The sequence below is a fragment of the Scleropages formosus genome, chromosome 5 (assembly GCF_900964775.1).
Source record: "Scleropages formosus chromosome 5, fSclFor1.1, whole genome shotgun sequence".
Lineage (NCBI taxonomy): Eukaryota > Metazoa > Chordata > Actinopteri > Osteoglossiformes > Osteoglossidae > Scleropages > Scleropages formosus.
In genome coordinates, this window is record NC_041810.1 from 6,567,131 (window position 1) to 6,590,021 (window position 22,891).

Below are 22,891 nucleotides of genomic sequence, written 5' to 3' on the forward strand. Positions count from 1 at the left end.
CAAATAAATCATGTAAGTTTTAGTACACGTGTGTGGTTGTATTGCTTATTGTGCTTTCCACATACCTGAAAAAAGATGCAATTATTGAAGAAAAATTATGGTAACAGGCAAAAATACCACTTAATTTATAAGCCAGTTGTTTTAAAAGGGTAGATATTCTTGCAATCCATTTTGTCCTATATTTTTTCATAGTATGGTACCATGTTTTGTGAGGGCTATTGGTATTTATCTTTTTTCTATTTCTGAAGTGGAGTACACAGTGTGCTCTGTTCCCAGGGGTGTAATCTCAAGGTGGAACAGAATGGCTAAAGGTTGGCCTTCACCTGACGAGCTTTCTTTGGAATCCTGCATGTACTGTATGTGATCTCTGTTCTTCATTTAGATCTGTATTGTGTCTTGAGATACAGGTGATTTTGTGTAACTTTTGTTATGAAGGCTTTTCAATAGAGAGAAACTGTGGACCTCACTCAGGGTTCCATTTCTCAGGTTTTAGGAGTTCTGTGTCTGAGTTGTACTGAGCCTGCACGTTGTTTCTGTGCTGGGTTTGCTGTGTCATGTGCTTGGTCCAAAGAGGTACTCCCTTTATTCAACGGGTCAGTGCACACCAACGTCTGATGCCAAAGAGTACAGCAGCACAGTGAAGGCTGGCCGCTTGGCCGTCACGTGGTCAAGTAGCCGAGGCTGTCTCCCTGTTACTATGGCTACCCCCCTGCATTCTGTGGGTACTTCCGGCTGGAGGAACTCGGAGACTCGTACAAAGCTGGGGAGAGCTGAGAGCATGGGGTGGGAGGGGAGCTGTAAGGAATTTGGATCTGGATGTCATTGCCCAGCTTCCTATTAAGACTGCTGTAACACAGTGTATCTGCTTTATGTGTTTGTTCCCCGTTCCCCCCCCGCACACAGCTTATGTAGGTGGCATCAAATGCTACTGAATGCATCTTTACTAAGTTTTGTAAACTTGAAATAATATTACGTGGCAGCAGAGCAAATGCTGCGAGTACCTTAGAATTGCAATGGTACATCTTCTCAAGAGTTATACTTCTTAATTTTTTAGAAGTTCATTCCTTTGCTTTCCTTACCCAGCTTTTCAAGAGCAGCATGTAGAACTTTTTTCTTCTTGTTCTTAACAGAAAAAAGCCAAAGGGGCAGAGCTGTTTGATCAGATCATGTACCACTTGGACATTGTGGAAAAGGACTACTTTGGGCTGCGCTTCATGGACTCTGCACAGGTCCCGGTGAGAAAGGGTGTTTGCTATATTATGGCCCACAAAGTTTTCTGGTGTCAATTTGTATGCACTGTAATTTTCAGCCTTGTGCATTGTGAAGCATAACAATGATGCTAGATTTTATTACGTGAGTGTTAATGTTAGTTTCACCCAGAATTGCTGCCAAAACCCTCCCCCACAACTGTAGCAATCCAGGGTGAGCTCACAAGGACCCCTGTGTGGAATGCTGGGGAGAAGATAAGAAAACAGGCAGAAAGTGAATCTTTCACTCCCTGCAGCAGAGCAGCACATCCCACACCCTGCACCCCCCTCCACATTGTTCATGCCTCATTGACTCTGGATTCCCAGTGAAGCTGCAAAAGAAAAGCACTTTCTGGTGCCCACTGGAGATTAAACCAGTGCCTCATTCATTCACGCGTAAACTGCAGTGTCCCAGCTGAGATCCTTTAGCCCAGGTCTCAAGTTCACACTGACGATGCATCGCTTCGTCTTCTAACTGGCAGCATCTTAAGCAGAGCATTTGTTTAAATTTTAGCTTGTTTTTAAAGGTTTTTACGTATTAATTTAGTTGCTACTGTACAGTATAGATTTCACAAATGTGGAATGTCAGTATGTTTTAGTCTCCATTCTGACCTTCTTGCTTGTGTGTCTCATTGCAGCATTGGCTGGACATTACAAAAAGCATCAAAAAACAAGTTAAAAGTAAGTTCTTCAAGCATTTTGTGCAGATGGTTTGGTAAAACTATAAACTTTGGGTGGCCAGGACCAGAATGACATGTGAAAAGTAGGCTTAATAATGGCACTAGGATTAAAAAAAAAGTTAGAACACAGTAGTCATATACTTTTTGGGGTAAGTTATAGACTATAAATTTTAATGCTTTAAACTGGTCTTTATATTCCCGTTTTAAGACCTGTAATAAGGGACACTAGAACAGATAGGGTTATGTAAAGAAGTCTGGAAAAATGTGCTGATAGATTGAAACATTCACACGTTTGTTGACTTGAACTTTAGCAATCAGTGATGACTGGATTTTGTTACAGTTGGCCCACCATACTGCCTCCACATGAGGGTCAAGTTCTATTCCTCAGAGCCCAACAACCTGCATGAGGAGCTAACCAGGTGAGTGTTCATGCAGGATCACCAAGACACCAATTCTGCAATACATTTGAAACAGTGATGGTAAATATTCAAGTGGTAAAAACAGTTCAGATACGCTTTGTGTCTGCTGATGGATTTTTATTTTTTCCTTTTTACACAGATACCTTTTTGTACTGCAACTAAAGCAGGATATTCTCAGTGGAAAGTAAGTAAATTTTAAACTTTTTTTGTCTTTTTTAAACTGATCAGGGAAGCCTTTTAAGTACAGCAGCTAGATAGTTACTTGAAGTTCATCTTGTGCTGGTGATGTAAACAATGAGTAAAAGAATACCTTTTGACAACCTCCACCATGTTGGAGAAATATGTTGTTGGTAAATGGATTAATGTGACTCATGTTACATCTACAACCAAATTGTTTGATGTGCCTAAGTAGGTTTTGAAAATAGTATTAATTTTAGTTGTGTGGGGATTAAGGTTGGCAGACTGTGCTATCTGTGGATTGCAAGCGGACATGGGGATTGCTAGCAGGAGCAGCTGTGGCTGATCTCTTCATTACGCATCCCACTCTGTCAAGGGCAGGATGGATGACCACCTGCACTGGAGCTCTTGAGTCTTCCCTCTATCTCTGCTCACGCATATTGAGCCCTGCTTGCTTAGTTCAGAGAAGTAAAACAAATTTTTGGTCTTGGAGAACTTTGAGCTGGTTTTCATTCAGAAACACTATTAAATGGCCATGCTATTTGAATTGTTTCTGATATGAGATTGTCCTCACATTTCTAAGTACTTTTAAATTCTTGAATAAGGTGACCTTAATTACATTAGTAAAAAAAAAAAAAAAAAGTTTTTCAAGAGAGCTAACAGTTTAAATGATTATTTTTCAGAGTAGGATTAAAGCTGAATGCCAGTTTAAGCTGCAAAGGATAGTTTTTGATCAAATGTGTGTATTTAGCTCTTAAACACGTGGGCAGACTTGATCGATAAAGTTTGCAAGTTTTCGCTGTGTTACGTTCAGTATTAAAATAATTCAAAAGAAAATGTTCTGTTCATTTAAAAAATTGTTATTCAGTGACAGTGAATCAGCAGTGGATCTCAGTCCTTTCCCTGGGACCCCCTCTTTTTTTAATACATGTGTGCTTCATTTTGGTTATACCGAAGTATTGATCTGATAAACAGCTGTAACCAAACACTAAAAATAGTAAGGCTACTTTTGCACAGAAAGGTATACTTTTACATGATTTGGGTATCTTGCGTCTCAAGTGTTCCAGTATCTCTTGTACCTTCTTTCCGTATACCCTTGTTCCGATCTTCCAACATGATGCCAGACTTATAATTTTCTAGGTTTGAAATGACATGCATCATTTTTAACATTGCATATAAATATACTTGTTTCTGTGAGGAGTTAGAACACCCTGGAAGAACACTTTATTGCAGAATGCAGTTTAGCAAAGACATGCTTTGCTGGGTGGCCTTCATTGCCCTGTCAGGCACTTGAATGCCAATCACAGGCTAAACTTAGCCCTGTAGACTAAACCCTTGAGATGAAACTGAAATCCAAGGGCCAAGGTATATAATGCAGGTATTTGGGGAAAGGGAACTGCAGTCTTGGTGTTGTCATCTGTAGTGCAACATATTCTTTTTTTTTTTTAAAAAAAAAAAAAATCTGCATGTGTGCTTATTCTTGTGGTGTTTTGTGCATTTTTTGCATGTCTAAAAATAGAATTCAAGTAGATGTTAAACAATTGTGTGTGGTTACTCGTATTGTGTTTTTTTTTTTTTTTTTTTAAATGATTGTTCCTTCAAAGTTAACATTTTAAACTGAGTTTCTTTGTGTGTACAGCCTATGGTGTACTGCTTTATTTCAAGTCTATCTTGCTTCCCAGGACATTTGACTAATCTTCTGTGCTTGAGCAAGTCACCAGTTAGCGCAGTAATATTCATATGCATATCCCATTGTTTCTTTTCATCTCTCTCAGGCTGGACTGTCCTTTTAACACAGCTGTAGAATTGGCAGCATTTTCATTACAGGGTGAGTTACTATAGTATTTTCTTTGCTTGTGGCAGTGGTCAGTTCACCTTGCCTCCTTGTGTATAAATAATTCCTATGTTTTGTCATTGTGCATATGTCATATGTATTAGATCTAAATTGTACTCATTCAAGTATTCATTTGGTAGATACTTTTCTCCTATGTGGTTTACATGTCCAAAAAAAGACAATAAGTGCAGTAGAGAAGGATAGATTTGGATGCAAATACATGACTCTAGAGTACAGTTAATGTCACATTGCACCATATGAGCTAGTTTATACATCACACAAGTAACTGCATAAAGGTTTACCTATTGTTTAACAATGTCTAATAAAAAAATTAAGCATTTACATGTTTATCGTGCACTTTAGAGATCAGGAGAAAAGTGAGTCTGAAAGAGGTGAGTTTTGACATCCTTCTTAAATGTAGAGAGATTCAGCAGTTCAGCGCCAGAACCAAAAACCTTTGTGCTTTTGATTTCAGACCTTTTATGCACGAGATCACCAAGTAAGCTGAGGTGGAGAACCATTGCAGTATGGTTGAGATATAGCAAGTGATCAGGTCTTATAAATACTGGGGAGCAGACCCATTAATCAGTTTTGTAGGCAGTAGGAGTCTTGAATTTCATCCGGGCAGCCACAGGAAGCTAATGTGGAGAGACCATGAAAGGTCATACATGGAAACACTTCAGCAGGTCAAACACAACTCCTTCATCAGTGTTTTGTATCAGCTGGACAGGTTGGGTGGCAGAGGCCAAAAGGCTGGACAACAGGGGGTTCCAGTAGTCCAGGCAAGATATCACCATGCAGTGGACCAGGAGTTGCATAGTATGTCGTGAGATAGGGGCAGATCCTGTGGAAATTGTGCAGGATGTAGGCAAGCTGCTACTTTTCATAAAGATCTGTATCTGTAGCCTTCATACATTACTTTCACCTGCTGCAAACAGTGTTTTTCTGAATGGGAAAAGTCTGCTGGAAACCATTTGCTGACAGCAGAAGTGAGCCATGTTCAAATCGTGGCTCTCGGGCAAACACCATAAGTGAAGCAGTCTTCAAAAAAGATTCTGCTTGTTTCTACATTTAATGAATAATTTCAGCTAACGTGGAAAGAAGCTTGAACTACTACAAGTGGTGCCCATTCACAGTTCTCATCAAACCAACCAGACTTGAAATAATAGCCAGACAGGAATTAACCTGTTGACCTGGAGAGGAAAGATGTATCAATCCAAGAACCCTCATCCTTGACGTTCCTGTACCTGAAACTTGGCCTTGTTTGTTGTACCTCGGTACCTTTCAACGAGCAACAAGAGCACAGCAAAGAGAATTTCCACTGACCCTCAGACTGTCATAATCTGCCTTTTGTGCTGGAAGACAAATGCACGTTACGTGATCCTCATATCGGCTTCTGTCTCATCGGGGAGTATGGGAAGGATGCTCGGGTTCTTCCTCCTCCTCATTGTGGGATTTTTTTTTCCCTGGGCTGAGGCCCCAAGAACGCTGATTTATTTATTTATTTGTTGACTTGCCACTGTTATAAGGACTTTTATTCTACAGAATACAAAGCCTCATCATAAACCCCCTAAAAACTAGGCTGTTTTGACGTAGAACTACATCTTTCTCCTCAATACGTGGGGGGGTAACTTGGGAATTGGCTGTCACAAAAAAATGCAGCCCTTCTCGCCGCTACTGCTCGCAGATGAAGACACAGAGAGATAGTGCATATACCGTTGGACAGAGGAAGGAACACCGCATCAAATGAGGTATGAACGGGCGCTGCCGGTTCAGCCTAAGCAGGCTGGCACTCTTGCGAAAATGTCCCTCATTTGGCTCGTTATGGAGTTGCCGCACGTTGCAGTATATGTCATCACGTTCAAACCACGTCATAGCGTTGACGTCAGCACATCAGCTCGTCGCTAGAGAGTCGTGCTATCGGACACGTATCGCACCGGCAGGAAAACGACACAGCGGCTCAGCGACAGCGTGAGCAGCGTGCGCGGGAGAAGGCGGCGTGGGAGGCTGCAAAATCGCCTCAGGTGGCCTCGGAGCCTCAACCATCGACTTCTCGCGCACCCGACATCGCTGTGCAGCACGAGCCCATGTACGTGGATGCAGCAGCGACCAACCTGATATTTGGCCAAGTGGGTCGGTACTCACCACCTGCACATAGTTCTGCATTAAGACATGCAGCATAGTAAAGCTATGCACCTGTGAATTTTTTTTTTTTTTTTTTTTTTTTTTTTTTTTTTTAACTGAAGCATGATTGTGTATGTCCTCTACATTTATTCATTTAGCAGATGCTTTTCTTCAAAACAACTTACAATGTTAAACTACTTGCCCATTTATACAACTGGACAATTTAGGGTTAATTCCTTGCTCCAGGGACTAGAGCTGGAGGTGAGAATCAAACCTGTGACCTTTGGGTCCAATGGTAGCACTTCTAACCACTACACTATTAGCTGTCCCATAGTACTCTAGAGCTCTAATTGAGTTTCTAGATGTCTCGTCTACGCAAGGGAGATAAATGGTTTGATATTGGTGGTACACTGCCCCGGTAGAACAAAACCCTACTCAACCTCCAGAACTGAAGAGACGTCCCTATTTTAGTCTTAAGATTCCTACATAGAAGCCTCTTAACATGAATCTGTGTTTCAGCTGAGCTTGGTGATTTTGACCCAGTGGAACATGCCCCGGATTTGGTGTCAGAGTTCCGCTTTGTGCCTGAGCAGACTGAAGAAATGGAGCTGGCCATTTACAACGCATGGAAGGAGTGCAGGTGGGCTCTTTCTTCCCATGCCTACAGCATAATGGGGTTGCTTTTTGTCATAGTTTCGTGGCTTGGTACTAGCCCACAATCACAGAGGTTAAACATGGCTTCATTTTAAGAAGTCAATTTTCTTGGTTTTTAGCAAGGACTGCAAAATATCCTTGCTGTTCTGAACCATTTGACGAAGGCCTTCGAGATATAGCTGATCTTTTTTTTTTTTTTTTTTTTTTTCTTTTTTCTTTTAAACATTAAATACGTATACTTTTCATCACATCCTTCCATCTGTCTTTAAAACTGCTTATCCCTGTGAGGGTCATGGTGGCAAGAAGCCAAGCAGGGTGGACTTCCCTTTCTGCAGCCACAGTCTCTAGCTCCTCTTTCGGGATCTTTAAGCAATTCTAGGTCTGTCTGGAGATACAATGTCTCAGTGGTGGTGTTTGGTGCCATAACAAGGTTTGTGCAAAGGATTCTGCTTTCACTTCACCATTCTTATACTGCCCACAGTTTACAGTACTGCAGGTGGTGTGCAAAGGCAGTCTCACACTTCCCCTCAACTTCCCTCATAATGCAAGAGAAACATGGAGTCAAGGGTTCAAATGTTTATAGACTTTGGCCTTTTGGTGTTCCAAAAACACCCTTACTTTTCATTTAGGCTTTTAAGTTCTGTCTGGTCTTCCCAGCTATCTGATGAAGTGCACCACCAGGTGATCATCAGTTGATAGCCTGTCACCCCTCTTCACTTGAGTATCCAGAACATAATGCTTCAGGTCAGAAGGCACAACTGCAGATTGATCTCCCTTTGAGCTGAGGTGCTGATACCATGTACATTCATGATCTAACTCATGTTCAAACAGGGTGTTTATAGCAAGTCCATTATTAGCAAGGAAGTCCAATAATTCATTGCTTAGATTCCGATCAGGCAAATTGTCATTTCTCATTGTCCCTCTCCAGGTTTATCCGTTTCTCATATGAGTCCTGACACCACCCAGCAATTCAGAATGCTTAATCTAACTATGTTTCTAGCTTCACTGATGTCTGTTTCTCTTGGGTTGCTTTTTTGTCTGGCCTTTGACTGACCTGCTAAAGGTGACCCCCATCAGGAGCCCAAAGCCCCAGACAACTTTACTGCCCCACTGATACCAAACCTCTCTACCATGGCCATCTGTGAAGGACTGTAATACTGTACTATATGTATTTTAAAAAAATCAATATTATATGGATATAATAAAGCTTGTATGCAGATGTATGAAAGAACTGAGCCACCAGGTAGTATTACTAACTAGTTCTAGTGAATGAGTTTTGAATACTGGGACTAGATACTGTCATCTCACTATTAGATGGAACACATCTGTTGTGTTGTCTTGTGCACATCCTTGTTTTCAAAGTTCTTTAAATGTGAAATGTTGTTTGTGGAATAAGGAGATTTACCAGTGTTTTTATGTGGATGCTCTTATCAGACTTTTTTTTATATAGACACGTTTTCTGTATTGTGTATGTTTGTATTGGACCAAATTAAGAGGTGTGAAATAGCAGGGATGAACTGTACTTGTAATTGTTCTTTTCTTTATGGTTCCAGCTGCTTAGAATTAAATGTGTGCATTTCCAGATGTTTTTTCCTACGTAGTTTCATATGTCCGTCCATTTGAGAAGGGTGCTATTCGCAAATAGTGAACCGGATTGTGGGAAACATTTACATTTAAAAGCATTTTAAAGTGTCTTGACTTTACCACATTACACTGACTTTAACAGTTGTGATTTTTTTTCCACTTGTTTACCCCAGGGGCCAGACGCCAGCGCAAGCTGAAATAAACTACTTAAACAAGGCCAAGTGGCTTGAGATGTATGGAGTGGACATGCACAAGGTCAAGGTGAGCTGCACGTGGATTGAAAAGTCATCAGGTAGTATGCTCTAGATCAGGGGTCTCCAACCTTTTTGTGACTGAGGGCTCCCTGACGGGATAAAATAATCAAGAGGGCTGCTTGTTTGATATCTTCAAAAAACATATAATTTGTTATAAATATAATAAATATAAACACAAAGGTGCTTTTTTAAACTTTCAGTTAACATTACGTCAAAGGGATAATGAAATATCTTGATATCCTGGCATAAAAAATGTTAATGATTTCTCACAAGCTGTTTTAATATTTTTTATTAAACAATCAATCCTGGAAAATATTCCAAGAAATTTTTTTGAAATATGTACATTTATAATTTTTTCTTTCACATTGCACTAAACACATTTACCTACAGACTCATCACACTGGATGGAAAACCATTTGCACAAACCTTAGTCTTTCTCCAGTTACTTCGTTACGTTCACTGCCACAGCCGTGACTCGTCTTGCGATTGTGTTCGCCCCAAGTTGAACATCAGAGAGTGCAGACATGATTTCGTCTCCATTCTTATGATGTTTAAACAGTGTGTTCGCCATCATAGTCATTGCTCCCTTGACAATTTCACCATCCGAGAACGATTTTTTGTGTTTTGTCAAAAAATGAGCAACCCTAATGAAGCTTCGGTTGCAGCCTGTGACTTCTATCTTAGCGGGTCGGAGATTTGCTGCCTGCTTAATGTTGCTTTCAACTAGTTAACTTTTTCTTTTCTAAGTGATGTACCTGATGGATAACTGCTATTGAACTTGAAGGTCTTGTGGATTGTGGTGAAATGTCTCTCCGCGTTGTGCCTCTTTTTTGGATACCGGCGCAATGCTAGCCCCACATGAGGGATACACTTTTGCCTTTGACATTTGTGAAGAGAAACACTGTCTCCCACTCCTTGTTAAAGTAATAAGTCTTTTTCTTTTTTGCAGGACCTGGTGCACCATTAACCATAATTAATCCTTTGCTATTTTTTGGTTATAGTTGATTTCACCTTGTTTATGCCGTCAGCTTGCTACCGCCTCAACTCACAGAATAGCCTATGAGAAACGTACGCTACGTACGTTAACAATAACATGCGTAAACTTCTAAATATTTAAATAATGATTTTATTTGGTGTTTTAATGTTATATGAAATGTTAACATAGCACTTTTTCATTTTTTGTAAGTATAATAAAAAAAAAAAAAAAACTAAATTCAGTCATTAAAATTGAGCCTATTTATAGAACGTGCTTGGCGGGCGACTTGCGGGCTACCAGGTGCCCGTGGGCACCATGTTGGAGACCACTGCTCTAGATGGACTAGTGTAGACTCCGTGTGTGAGAGAGAGAGAGAGAGAGAGAGAGAGAGAGAGAGAGAGAATTTTGTCAGGGCAGTGAGAATAGGTGTGTTTCAGGCTGGCTGACAGACTCTAATTCAGCGGTTGGGCAACATGTGAATGTGCATGCTACTGTCTGTATCTTTATTTTTCTGCATGTCTGTTGCTTGGTTTGTTGTACGTGTACCTAGGCCCGCGATGGCAACGAGTACAGCTTGGGGCTCACCCCCACTGGAGTGCTCGTGTTCGAGGGGGAAACAAAAATTGGCCTCTTTTTCTGGTGAGGGATCTCTTCAGGTCTGTGTGGTGAGGCACAGTCTTGTGTGTGGATGAAACAATGTGATCTTATTCCAGGATTCAGAGATGGTGGATCACTAGCATTACCCACTACCACCTTACTGAGTGTCAAAATCTTAACATGACTGAGCTGTTGTAATATCAGTGTGAATGGAAGAGCTTTATTTAAATGCTACATTATTTAGAGAGCAGTGATTTGATTGACTTTTGGTGAATAGTTAAAATGCATAAAACATTGGCAATAATGGAACATCCTTTTTTTTTTTTTTTTTTTTTTATTTTTTTTATATTCTTTATTCAGTACACAGCACCATTTGTTTGTCCCTTCGTTCTCTCTCTCCCAGGCCTAAGATTACTTGTCTAGACTTTAAGAAAAGCAAGCTGACCCTGGTGGTGGTGGAGGATGATGAGCAGGTAATTTTCTTAACCTGACACCACATGTGCCCTTGAACACTCAGCAGATGATACACCAGGCCTGTTGGGACCTCCCTCACACATCACCGCTGTAGAGGATGCATTCCAGACAACTCCCTACATCCCTGTGCTCAGAGATTCCTAATTGGCAGCTAGCAGGCTGCTTCATTGGGTAGCTGCTCTGTGTTTCAGCCTTGCACATATTTACCTCCTGTGCTCAGCATTCAGCCTGTGGCCTCTTTCTCATTCATTATTTTTGTATTCTCATTCAGGGATATTAAAAATAATTTCTCTTCCGCTTGTGTGGGGATTGTGGGTAATGCAATCTGGTTGAAGTCAAGAGAAAACATTTTTGTCGCAGAATACCTAGCAGTCACACAATGAATGTTGAGAACACTCTAGTGCTCAGCTAGTGTTTGTCACCACTGATGGAAGCAAAGCTCCAAGACTAGTACTTCAGCTCATGTGCTATGAGCTGCATATGCTAGTATGGTCATTTGTGAGAGCTGCCCAGGATGAGCTAGTTGGTGTGTGTGTGTGTGTGTGTGTGTGTGTGTGTGTGTGTGATATTTGCTCCTGCTTGTCTCTTGCCCAGTAGAGGTGAAGTAAATGCACTGCCCTTTTTCTCCCCTCCGTCTTCTCCCTTCTGGCATGCTATCTTGCTCTTGGCAGTTTATAGACCAGACAGGTCTTTTCCCGGGAGGATGTACTGGAGACCATGGTGAAGGATAGCCAGCCCTGCAGAATCACTTTTCAGATAAAGTTAATTTATTAGGACCATCCATTTTAGTAGTACAGTACTACTTTATGTAGTAATGATAAATCAGAGGGGCTGGGTTCGGCTATGAGAATGTCCTCAGCAAACTTCAGGATTACTTTAATTGTGGAATGTACCCTATTTTTTCCACCCCCAACTGCTTTCAGAATGCATTCTCTGTCCCATATATACAACGTCACGAACTGCTGTTACAAAAGGGCTGGCACCTTCAGTGGCTGAACACTGCCTGAATAATTACAAAGCAGCATTAGTAATTGGGGTATAACAAGAGTTTCAATGGTCTCATTGTGAGATGATGGCAGTTGGATTAATGAGCCTCTGGAAGCTGAAAGTTCATCTCCATTCCTGTTGCTTTATGTGTTTCACAGCAGGAATGTCAAAGGAGGATAGGATGCATAACAGTGAACCTGTAACCACCTGAAATCAGTGACCTCTAAAAGACATTTGGGCTTTGACCTTGTTGCAAGTTGCCAGTCCTACTTTCATGGACTTCGCAGTCCCTCCCCTCCCCCTAACATCCTGCCTATGTGACCCCACTGCACTCCCTGTGACATTGTGGAAAGCTTGGCCATGGCTCACGTTGGCGTCATTGTGTTCCAGGGGAAAGAACAGGAGCACACGTTTGTGTTCCGCATGGACCATCCAAAGGCCTGCAAGCACCTGTGGAAGTGCGCTGTGGAGCACCATGCTTTCTTCCGGCTGCGTGGCCCCGTCCAGAAGGGCTCCGCTCACTCTGGCTTCATCCGCATGGGCTCCCGATTCCGATACAGGTGGGGATGCCTCATGAGCTTCAAATAAATGTGTACTGTCTGCAGTATCACGTGTTACATCATCTTTTGCCCATGCTCAGTCCCTGGAGTGCGAGTAAATGCAGCACTTGCACTGCAAATATTTGTTGCAATAAACTTAAAACGTGTACATTTAGGGCTTTGTGTATATCTGGACTCCGCCCACTGACTAGCTGGACACTGTGCCAACATTAAGGCGAACAAGGAAAGCTTCCAAATACGCTAAGAATAAAGAATAAGGAAAGATGCTCTTTATAGTAGACCAAGGGTGGTTCTTCCCAGAAAACTTTTTGTAATTGGTTCATTGATTAGTTTGGGGAAGGCCACGATGTATATAAACAAAGTTCAGTTTCAGGTGAGATGAGAGAGTAAAATGGTTGACTCACTATTGTAGACAAACACTATTTCATTCTATTCAAATTCTGTTTCAAACTCTCTATTATACTATCTGCTAATTAACAAGGGAGGGTTTCCATAAATCCTTGATGATGAATTTTTCTGACATCTCTACTTTTGCTTTCTGTGAATTTCACTATTCATAATGTTTTACAGCCAAGGGTTTTTTTTATTATTATTATTTAAGAAACTCACCAGTGTACCAAACTTTGATGCTAATCTGTTATGCATGTTTGATGGAATCATGTCGATTGATATAACAGCAATGCTCCTCCTGGGATCTGACCCTGCTTCCTTCTTCCAACCGCTTTGCAGTCACTGCACTAACTTGGTTATGGAGTGACTGTGAGAACAGGCAGTGGTTGACTTTAAAATGACCTCTTATCTGCCAGTATAAGAGAACTACACTTTTGGATGACGTACTGTGATTTCTTTAGTGGGAAGACAGAATACCAGACGACCAAGGCTAACAAAGCCAGGCGGTCTGCCTCCTTTGAGAGGAGGCCCAGCCGCCGCTACTCCAGGAGGTCTTTGCAGCACAAGGGTGAGTGCCTGCAACACCCCCAGAGCTAACACTTGTATGTTGGTGTGTGATAAAAGAAAAATAGTATTAGGTGGAAAAATGTACTATTGAGTGATCTATTGAGGTGGAATGAAACCCCACTGTAGCTCTGATTGGTCAGTACTAAAATCCGATTGGTCTTACTGCCAACAGATTTGGCCAGTGAACTCAACCAAATAAGTCAGCTGACAGTGAAGAAATATTTTTAATGCTTCATCATAAAATGATTGTGATGGATAGCTTATGTCTGGTGAAATCAACAGAAGAAGGCTTTGTGGTAATTGAAGGTTTGTGGTAATGCTAAATTGTGACGAAAGAAAGTCAGACATGAAGAATGTAAAACTCTAGGGCAGGAGATATACTGATTAGAGCTGTTGCCTTCAGGTCTGAAGGTTGCAGGTTTTAATCTTGTCTACGTGGGCGACACAGCAAATATTGCTGCTGTCTCACAGCGCCTGGGTGATGTGAGAGGACATGGGTTCGATCCCTGCTCAGTCTGTGCGGAGTTTGCATGTTCTCCCCGTGTCTGCGTGGTTTCCTCCCGCAATCTGAAAACATGCTGTTCAGGTTCACCCATAGTGTGTGAGTGACAGAGAAAGTATGTTCCAGCGATGTATGGATGAGTGACCCAGTGTAAGTAGTGTATCTAGCAGTGTAAGTCACCGCAGTGAATAAGGTGTATGGGCTGATAACACTATATAGAGTTCATTAGAAATCACTTTGGAGAAAAGCATCTGCTAAATAAATAAATGTAGTTACCTTCAATTGGAGTACTTGATGGGTAGTCAGTGGAAGAGTTGACATTGCATGTGTGCTTACTGTTTAATTGGTCACCTGTACTTATTTACTGTTTAATGATACTGTAAATGTACATATTTGACTGTCTGAAGAAGCTAAGATGGTGCTTTTCTGTTTTCACAGTTACCAACAAAAACCAAGAGTAAGTATTCCTTAATCGGCCAGTGTACATAGAAACCCTGTTCCTCACACTGACTTGTAATACACCAATGGTTTAATTGTTTGACTGGCTGTTAAAGGTGTGTATCCTGTTCTTCGTTGAGAGGTATCTTCAGTTCTTTGTGTACCTTTGTAAATGTATTTTCCTTGTTTCCAGAGCACACAATAATGGAGTGGATCCCAACAAAGATGTGCAGGTACTATGTAGCAATTATCCTTCTCTTTTAGCCTGAGTTGAAGGCTTTTAAATTGCCATGACTCGAACCAGGAGCTCTCCCTGACAAGCACCATGCTGTCATTCTCTGTGCCTTGTGGTTTAAAAGCAGTGCAGATGAAATAGTAATGCTCGTGTTTTTGCAGCCTCCTTAATTGTGATGGAGACATGACAGGGCAGAGATGGTGTAAAGTTTTAACAAATCAGTAGCCTCCTTAAGGAAATGTACTGCTTTCTTTTAAAAAATAAAAAAAATGACTAAATTAATAGCTTCCTCTCCAGTACTCATGTTTCTTTACTCTGTCTGTTATAGTCCCGCAGTCCCTGGTCTGCCTTGCCTGTGGTCACCTCTTTGCCCTCTGACCCTGGGCCTGTGGAAATTGAGTCTCTCCCCAGGAGTCCGGGAGGCAACCAATCGGAGAAAAAGAGGTGAGTAACCCAAGGTTTTAATACAATAAGGACCTTAAGCTGGTTTAATCCACTATCCTGCTGTCACTTGGACCTCAGTCGAAACGGAACATCCAGAAAGCACTGATCTGTGTGGAGTGGTTCAAAATGGTCAAGACAGTCATCAGTCTATAAGACAATAGACATTGAAGACAGAATGTAAAAGGCTCTGTATGTGGCAGCGAATGTGTGGGCAGCAAGTCACAGAGAGCAGTTTACCAGCAGAGTGTAGTGTCTCCTCCTCAGTCAGGCTTGTAGTTCCCAGCAGCAATCAGTCACTCCTTCAGAGGTACTTTGTCTCCTTTGTTTTGTACAAACAAAAGGATTAATTCTGTTAGCATGATTACAGAGTGGGGGAGCATTTGATAAAGGTTTATACCATCACCTAAAATAGAATTAAGCCTTACAAAGTTACCAAGTAGGTAACAAATGTACCACATGAAGCTATTTTTTCCATAGCTGTCAACGTTTCATATATAACATAGTGTGTATACGTATGCAACATACTCCCCTAAATGATGACATTACTATATATAAGGGTGGGCAGCCACTTGCACTCGGACTCCCAGAGTTTTGTTCCTTTTCTCTGTGGCTAGTAGTTTTACTTACAGCTTTAATAACGGCATGGATACTGTAGTTATTTAATACATAGCCAACTATTTTTGATTAAATGTCTGATGCATTTGTTTAGCACTCTTCTGTGTAAGAAGTGCACTCTATAAAAATGAATTGAATACTGTATAATGTATACATATCATTCATACTATGATTTGTAGTTTGATGCTGCTCAAGGTACAGGACCCCTGTGCTGACTACTAACACTGGTGAAGTAGAAATTGGCCAAACTCTGGTATTCAAGTTTTATTTGTAGTTAGTCTGTGCAGTTTTTTATCCTTGGTCATTAGCAGGTTATTTCTCAGTTTTGATTTGATAAATTGTCCAGCAGTGGTCAGTACTCCTTTATTCTGAGATAATTATTACTTTTAAGTGCAATCAGTTCTTTTTATACTTTGAGGTGTTTGTTCCCTAATCTTGATCTAGAATCATTTGTCTTTCTCAAAGTTGACTTTCCAAAAATCCGTCTTGGACTTGTTTAAAATACAATTTGAACTCACTGAGTCTTTACAGTGTCACAGTTAGACCTAAATAAGCTGGGATGGAAACCAGCATACTCAGCGTGGATTCTTTGTTCTATACAGGGGTTTACTGGTCTTTGCACATGTCTCAACCTTAAGGGTTCTAGGATAACTTATTTCTGTATCCATTCCTTTATTACGTCAAGATTTAAAATTGCATATTGTCTGTTATAGCTTTATCTACTGAAACCAAGTTTCCATGAGGCCAGGTATGTACCCATAAACAAGTGGCCATCCAGCTCTGCCACATGCTTTGAAAATCATATATTGAGGTTTTGTGATTGACTGACTGACTTGACTGGGGCTTTCCTGCAACTAGATCCAAATAAGATCCAATCTAAAGCCAATCCAATCACCTGCGTTGGGAGCTCTGAAAGCATTCCATTTGCATGCATGCAGCAGTTCCTTCTACCTTCACAGTGAAGCCTTGAAATAATTACTACTTTTTGTTTTATATCACATTTTGTTTAATGTTTTCCAATCAGAGGGGTCTCTTTGAAAGTGCAGCACAAAGCAAACAATAGTCCACTGCAAATTTCAGGCAGTTTAGCACCTGCAAGAAGGCTGAACAGCTGTATGTTTTTTAACACGGACCTTTGCATATGTAACGATGCCAACCAGTCACGCAACAAGTGCATCAAGTTTGGCTTTAATAGAAGTTTAGTGTGATCCAGACAGTTTGAGCTGAAGCACTGCAGGGGAGGCAGTACTGAATTGGAAAAGGTGCAGAGTTAAAGGTGATACTTCTTCACCTAACCGTCAGGTGATTTAAATGGCCAATAGGTACTGTTGCTCAGCTTATGCTTCTTAGAGCACAGTGCAATTGGAAATTGAGATTGAAAGGAAGAGATCTGGATGGTATCAGGGATGAGGAAGAACAGTAATTAAGGGGACAGCAGTGGAATTTGTAGGCTTTGGTCTCAGTGTTGAAGTACAGGATTGCATCTTTGATCTAGCTTGATGTTGATTAAGCATGGTATCTACCTTTCCACCATCCTTCTGGGTATCTGCATTCCACTAACAACTGTGCACTGTTCAGGCCTTCCGCGCTGGGAAGTAGTTATACAGATTGTGTGAGAACATACGTGATAGTGAGCGTGAACTGATCTCTGAATTGCTTTTACTTCTCTTTTACGTAGTATGTCTGTCTTTCATCTGCGCTGCTGTTCTTCATACTTGACCGTTCTGCTCTTTCCAACTTGCTCTTCTCTTCACAATTTAGTCATTGGTCTTTTTCTGCAGTGCATTAGCATTGACATATTGTGGTGTGGTAACAAACATTTATAGAGGTGGAGACAAGTTTTTAGTTTCTGGCATACAGTAAATTCATCTGAAGAACTGAAGATAGCTGATTTTGTCGTTTCAGTGATTAATTTTTCTGTCTAGAAGCATATCTTTTCTTATTTGATTAACAGGATGTTTTCTAGGATAAGGGTGAGGCTCTAATGTCCTAGAAAACAGTCTTGGATGTACAGTACTGCAGGTAGAATAAAAGCAACTCTTAAAGTCACAGCCAGAAATATGTTTGTTAAAAGCTGTTATCAGTCTGTGTCCTTAACTACCATGCTACCTGCATCCTCAATTTACCAGCGTGGCTGGGACAGTCTGTTTTATCTCAATTTGATTGTAAATCCAACCACTACATCAGTCAGTTAAAGCTTAATAGACATCCCTTATTCCTGTTTAAAACCTCAGATAAAGCTTTAATAACTGAATGTGAATGAATTTTAAATTTTTCATCAGCAGTCTATCCTGTGCCAGGTTGCTGTGTTTGATCTTAGACATAAGGCTTACAGCAGGCAACACCATCGATAGGTCAGTTGCAGGACTTGTATTTAATTATCTTTAACTCAAAACGAAACAACAAGCAGCATTTGTCAGAATCTGGCTACTCTGGTAATGCTTTATTATGTATACAATCAATAAAAGTGTAATAGAGCTGTATTGAAAAAGTTTGAAAATAGATAATACAAATAAAAACAATATTTTTTGTATTTTCGAAAATGCATATTTCTATTGACCATAGCGCAAGCACGGTGTGGTTCATTTGGAAATTTGATCTAGTGTGGGGAAAAAATGAGTGTAAGCAGTTGTTGACGACGGATGGATCGATAGTCGTCCCCCCAACTACGTGTTGTATCTGATTAATTACCAGTGGAATCAGTAATTACCAGTGGAATTAGTCTTTATACAAAGGTATTTCACATCAATGTACAGATTGGATGCTTGTCTATACTGCATTGCTCATCTGCAGCTGTATGGCTCTGCTCTGGGCCTTGTTTGTCTATTAATTCTTTCCAGAATTCTCTCTGCTTTCATCCGCTCTGCCTCTTGCACTCCCGTTTCTCAGCATTCCTCCTGTCATGTTGCTAATCTCACATCTCCCCACCTCACCCCTCCCCAAGGCAGATTCTACAGCTCCTAAGCTCCCTGGCATGCAGACACTATCACCACCACGGAGACTTCAGGGCAGACAGAGTGGGCTTTGTGACCATCGTCAGGTGAAAGAGACCCTATAACCCCCCCCCACCCCAGCTGGCATTGGCAGCAAACCTGGCTGGGGTGCATTCATGAGGGAGGGGTGTAATAAGTCTGCAGTTGAATGGAGCACTGGAACATGAGGCTAGCTCCTTGCCCACACGCCCCTTTGAAGACACCCTGAAGAAAAGAGGTGTTGCTCTGAGGAAAACCCTCTTCTCCCCTGACTGCTGTTGGGGTTCACTTGGACGTCTCTGTTCCTTTATCATATTCTGCTTTTTTTTTTTGGAAAAACCACACAATCAGTGTTTCTGTTTGCCTAGTTTCTCTTACTGCCAAAGTTTTTTCCTAAGTGTATTTGGGACGAAATCATGCTACTCTACAGAATAGTTTTGTGTAGGTTCACTGTTGGACCCTAATGGTTTTATTTAGCATTTCACTGTGAAATTGCCTCAGTTAATTTTAACAATATTTATAAAGTTCTGTAAAATGGAAGTGATTGAACCACTAGAAGACTATTAGTTAAAATGCACTTCACATGTTAAGGCGGCATCATGTATTATACCAGAGACGATTGCTTGCTCATTTGGATCAGTAAATGTTGTAGCCTGGAATGTGTGTGTGAACTTGCTTGTATCCCAGTGCTCAGCGCTCCTTTATTCAAACTGAAACCAGTCGTGCTTAAGCCTCTTAACGGGTGTAATCCTGCTCCAGACGTGTATGGAACATGACTCTCCAGCTCCGGCCCCCATAGAGGACAGCCTGAAAACTCACTGGTCTCCACGCACAATGCTGCCTACCGATGGTTAAGGTGTTAATCCTGCTTGGAATCTCTTACAAGAATCAGGTTGACGAGCTCAAGTTTTCGCATATGCAACATGCTTTCATGCTCCACTGGGCAACGGGCACATGTGTGAGGCTCCTGTGTTTGGCAGGTCGTTCCAGCCAAAGGTGCCAGGTCTAAGGGCTCTGGGTGTGAATTTGAAAGATTGTGCTGTGTTTCAGAAGTGTTCAGGAATGTGGGCATCCTTGTTGTTTTGGCCTTTTTTAATGGAGTGGAGCACGAGCTACAGCTGGTCATAACTGACCTTCTGGTCCTGTTATCCTCAGAACCCCCTGAAGTCCAACACATGTCCCTGGGACTTCTCTCAGCACCAAGCTGGAGAACAGGCAAACCTTACACTGACTGAGTTTGGATCAAACCCACATGCTTTAGCGCTGTCCAGATTCTGTGACAACAGCGCTGCTCGCTGCCGTGCCGCGTCGCATAGGGGAGGTTTTTTGTCCCGACCCAGTTAGTGACAGTGCACGTTGTGTCACCTGAACATTTTTCCCCATCTTGGCTTGGTAATATTTAACACATGAGCATTGTAGTGGCTGCTGGGTGGAGCTGCCTTTGGACTGAATTCTGTTCACTTGTCCACAGGTAGGTAATTTAATCTTCCAGTTAAACAAAGTGCATTTTTTTCAAGGGTTTTCTTAGCTCATGGCTGTTTTCTCTTGTCCATTACACACACACTTACGTGCTTTACCACCCCCTCTACAGTTTTCCCCCTGTGGTCAGTTTGCTGGACTCCAGGGATCTGCTGGAGACTTGCATCGATGAGGTGCTCAGGGTGCCTGGCCCCACTGTGATGCCAAGTCCGTCAGAGGGAGATGGCACTAGCGCAGCAGCAACCTCCTCTACCACTGCGGAGGAGTGCATAACGCTAAGTGGTGAGGAACACACACAGCCTAGAAACATAACCAGATTAACAAGTCCAAATGCAGATTTTGGACCTACATTTTTCTGTACTTCACCCTTTCTGGAGTATGAAGTGTTTTTTTTTTTTTAATTTTTTTTATTTAAAGTTTGCTCTTTATACTGGTTACTTGCCTTGGGAAGCATCATGTGAATTGTGCATTTGAAAGGGAAGCCTAAATTGTTGCTTTGTTCAGGGAGAGCTTGACCCCCACCCCCTTGTGTTTTGGCAATTACAGAGGCGGCTGTGAGACTGAAGCAGCTGGAGATTGATTGTGTGCCAAACGTGACCCCGTGCAGGTCCAACATCAATGTCAACATGAACAACCAGGTAACTGGTCCATTGGAAGGAGCAGGTCTCAGCAGTCACATGCTGCTGCTCGGGGAACTAAAGCTATGCAGCACACTGTACGACACTGCAACTCTGTGCTTGTGTCATTATAAAAAATACTAAAATAATTGTGCAGCAGAAGTGGCCAACTGCTTCATCTTCACAATTTATATAGTGTTTAATTATGTATCTTTAAAGGTGTCAAACATGTAATGTTCCTTGTGCTCATCATTCTGCTCAGTTCTATTTAGCACCAGGTGATGTTGGTGAAGAGTACGTTTACTGTGTTTGTTCTCAGTAATGTTATGCTGTCAGAAGTGCTACTTAGCTCACTGAATGATCACCTAGGTTATAGAACTCATTTTGGGGAAGTGGTTCTGTGACCTGCAGTGTGACCACAATCCTGTATGAAGCTGTGATACCAGAAGACAGTGCAGGTACTTGTACCAGGGTATACCCCTGAGCTGTGTCTGAGCATGATGGGGCTGGTTTTTAATCGCTCTGCTGGTGTCCAACACATTCAGTAGCTAATCCTGAGAACGTGTGTCTCATGTTGGTGTAGGAAGGGGAAGCTCCAGCTTAGTAAGCAGTTTGAAATTATGGGCTGCAGGTAAATAGGTCACTGTAGCTTTAGGAAAGCTAGTAAACAAATACTTAAAGCCACACTGCACTTCTTTCGTCTATTCATTGGTTGGGCTCTGTACAGACTTAACTTTCTGCTACAGACAAATTTTAGAAAACTGGTGAGTGTGGAAAATATGCTTTTTTTTCCTCCCCCTTTCCCCACGCCATACAAACGTACTATTACGTAAAAGAATTTGAACCAGAATAACTAATATTTAGCCTTAGTTACTAAGACTTAGCCTTTTCTTTTTGTTCTTGTTTGCTGTTTTAAAAAATTCAAAAACTTTTTTTTTTTAGTAATACTTAGACAAAGCATGACACATGCACGTTTCCTTAGTACCACGTCTTTTTGATTCCGTTTGGTTTCTTGGTAAAAGTGAAGGTGACATGTTTTTACAACATTTATAGCAAGTTTTAAGGTTACAAGTTTTACTTGCTTAAGTGAGAGTCACTCACCATTATGGCTGGTGAGTCAATCTTGGTTTTAACTGTTTTATGTAAGAGATGCACTGCACAGATTCTGCCCCCCAGAACACTGATGAGCATTGAAGTCAGTCAGTGAGAGGCTAGAATGGGACAAAAACATCACTGTAACTTCATATTGACCAAGGTGTGCTGCCTCTTTCCCTTGTTCCTCAGGGGGATGTCGAGAAACTGACGGAGAAGTGCTTGAGCGGTGTCACCGTAAGCCCAGTGCTCACTCCACTGCGCCCCCCTGAGGAACTGAAGAGCAACATCCTGAAAGCACAGGTGGAGGCAGCCCTCAAGGTAGTGAGCACGACCAAGTGCTCCTTCAGCCTCGTTGAGCCTGAGACTCACTTTGCCATCAGCTGGAGTCGTAATTCTATTCCAGGACCAGCATTATCAGTTTTCCTAATGGTCTTGTTAGGATTGTCTGTTCTGCTGTGCTTTAACAGTGAATGTGTGTGCGCGCGCATGCTCACGCTAATTTTTCTCGCTGTGTTGAAATGTTTTACAACAATGTCTGATCAAATATATTAAAACCTAAAAGCAGACATTGTGCAAACAACCTAGTAGCGCAAAACATATGAAAAACATTTTGAACATCATTTAAGCAGTGGTTATATTTTTGATTTGTTGATGCATTTGAATTAATTCTAAGGTCAGTACAAGGACTGCAGAAAGTGTGTGATTCTGTGGATGTGTGCATACCTTAATAGGTTATAAATTATTTGAACCATAAAGATACTGGAGCAAACGAATGGGGTTAATGGACTGTCCTTGTCCAGGGTTCAAGGGATGAGCACGTAGCTTCGGGTGAGAAGAACTGCAACCTTCGGGAGGTGGTGGCTAGGTAAGGTCCCTTTAACCAGCAAGTCTCTCATCTTAACCACCCCCGGCCCTTGCTGCAAAGCCGATTAGGGCTGTGAATGTGGCTCCACCACCTCTCTGCATTCCC

The 22,891-nt window shown here is 41.6% G+C and overlaps 1 protein-coding gene across 3 annotated transcripts in view; it reads left to right on the plus strand.

The window, feature by feature from the left end:
• The window catches only part of LOC108930822 (band 4.1-like protein 5), a 39,206-nt gene that overhangs the window by 6,034 nt on the left and 10,281 nt on the right, over positions 1–22,891 (plus strand). For 2 of the 3 annotated variants that reach the window (XM_018746241.2, XM_018746240.2), the window contains exons 3-20: positions 1,131–1,235; positions 1,886–1,928; positions 2,268–2,346; positions 2,486–2,530; positions 4,299–4,351; positions 7,001–7,121; positions 8,893–8,980; positions 10,500–10,588; positions 10,950–11,019; positions 12,398–12,567; positions 13,419–13,525; positions 14,465–14,483; positions 14,658–14,697; positions 15,028–15,143; positions 20,322–20,491; positions 20,756–20,847; positions 22,111–22,239; positions 22,722–22,786. In XM_018746241.2, coding sequence (XP_018601757.1) covers positions 1,131–1,235; positions 1,886–1,928; positions 2,268–2,346; positions 2,486–2,530; positions 4,299–4,351; positions 7,001–7,121; positions 8,893–8,980; positions 10,500–10,588; positions 10,950–11,019; positions 12,398–12,567; positions 13,419–13,525; positions 14,465–14,483; positions 14,658–14,697; positions 15,028–15,143; positions 20,322–20,491; positions 20,756–20,847; positions 22,111–22,239; positions 22,722–22,786 — 1,601 coding nt within the window. Of the gene's footprint in view, positions 1–1,130; positions 1,236–1,885; positions 1,929–2,267; positions 2,347–2,485; positions 2,531–4,298; positions 4,352–4,770; positions 6,491–7,000; positions 7,122–8,892; positions 8,981–10,499; positions 10,589–10,949; positions 11,020–12,397; positions 12,568–13,418; positions 13,526–14,464; positions 14,484–14,657; positions 14,698–15,027; positions 15,144–20,321; positions 20,492–20,755; positions 20,848–22,110; positions 22,240–22,721; positions 22,787–22,891 lie in introns of those variants that run through there. The other variant, XM_018746243.2, reaches the window with a different exon arrangement.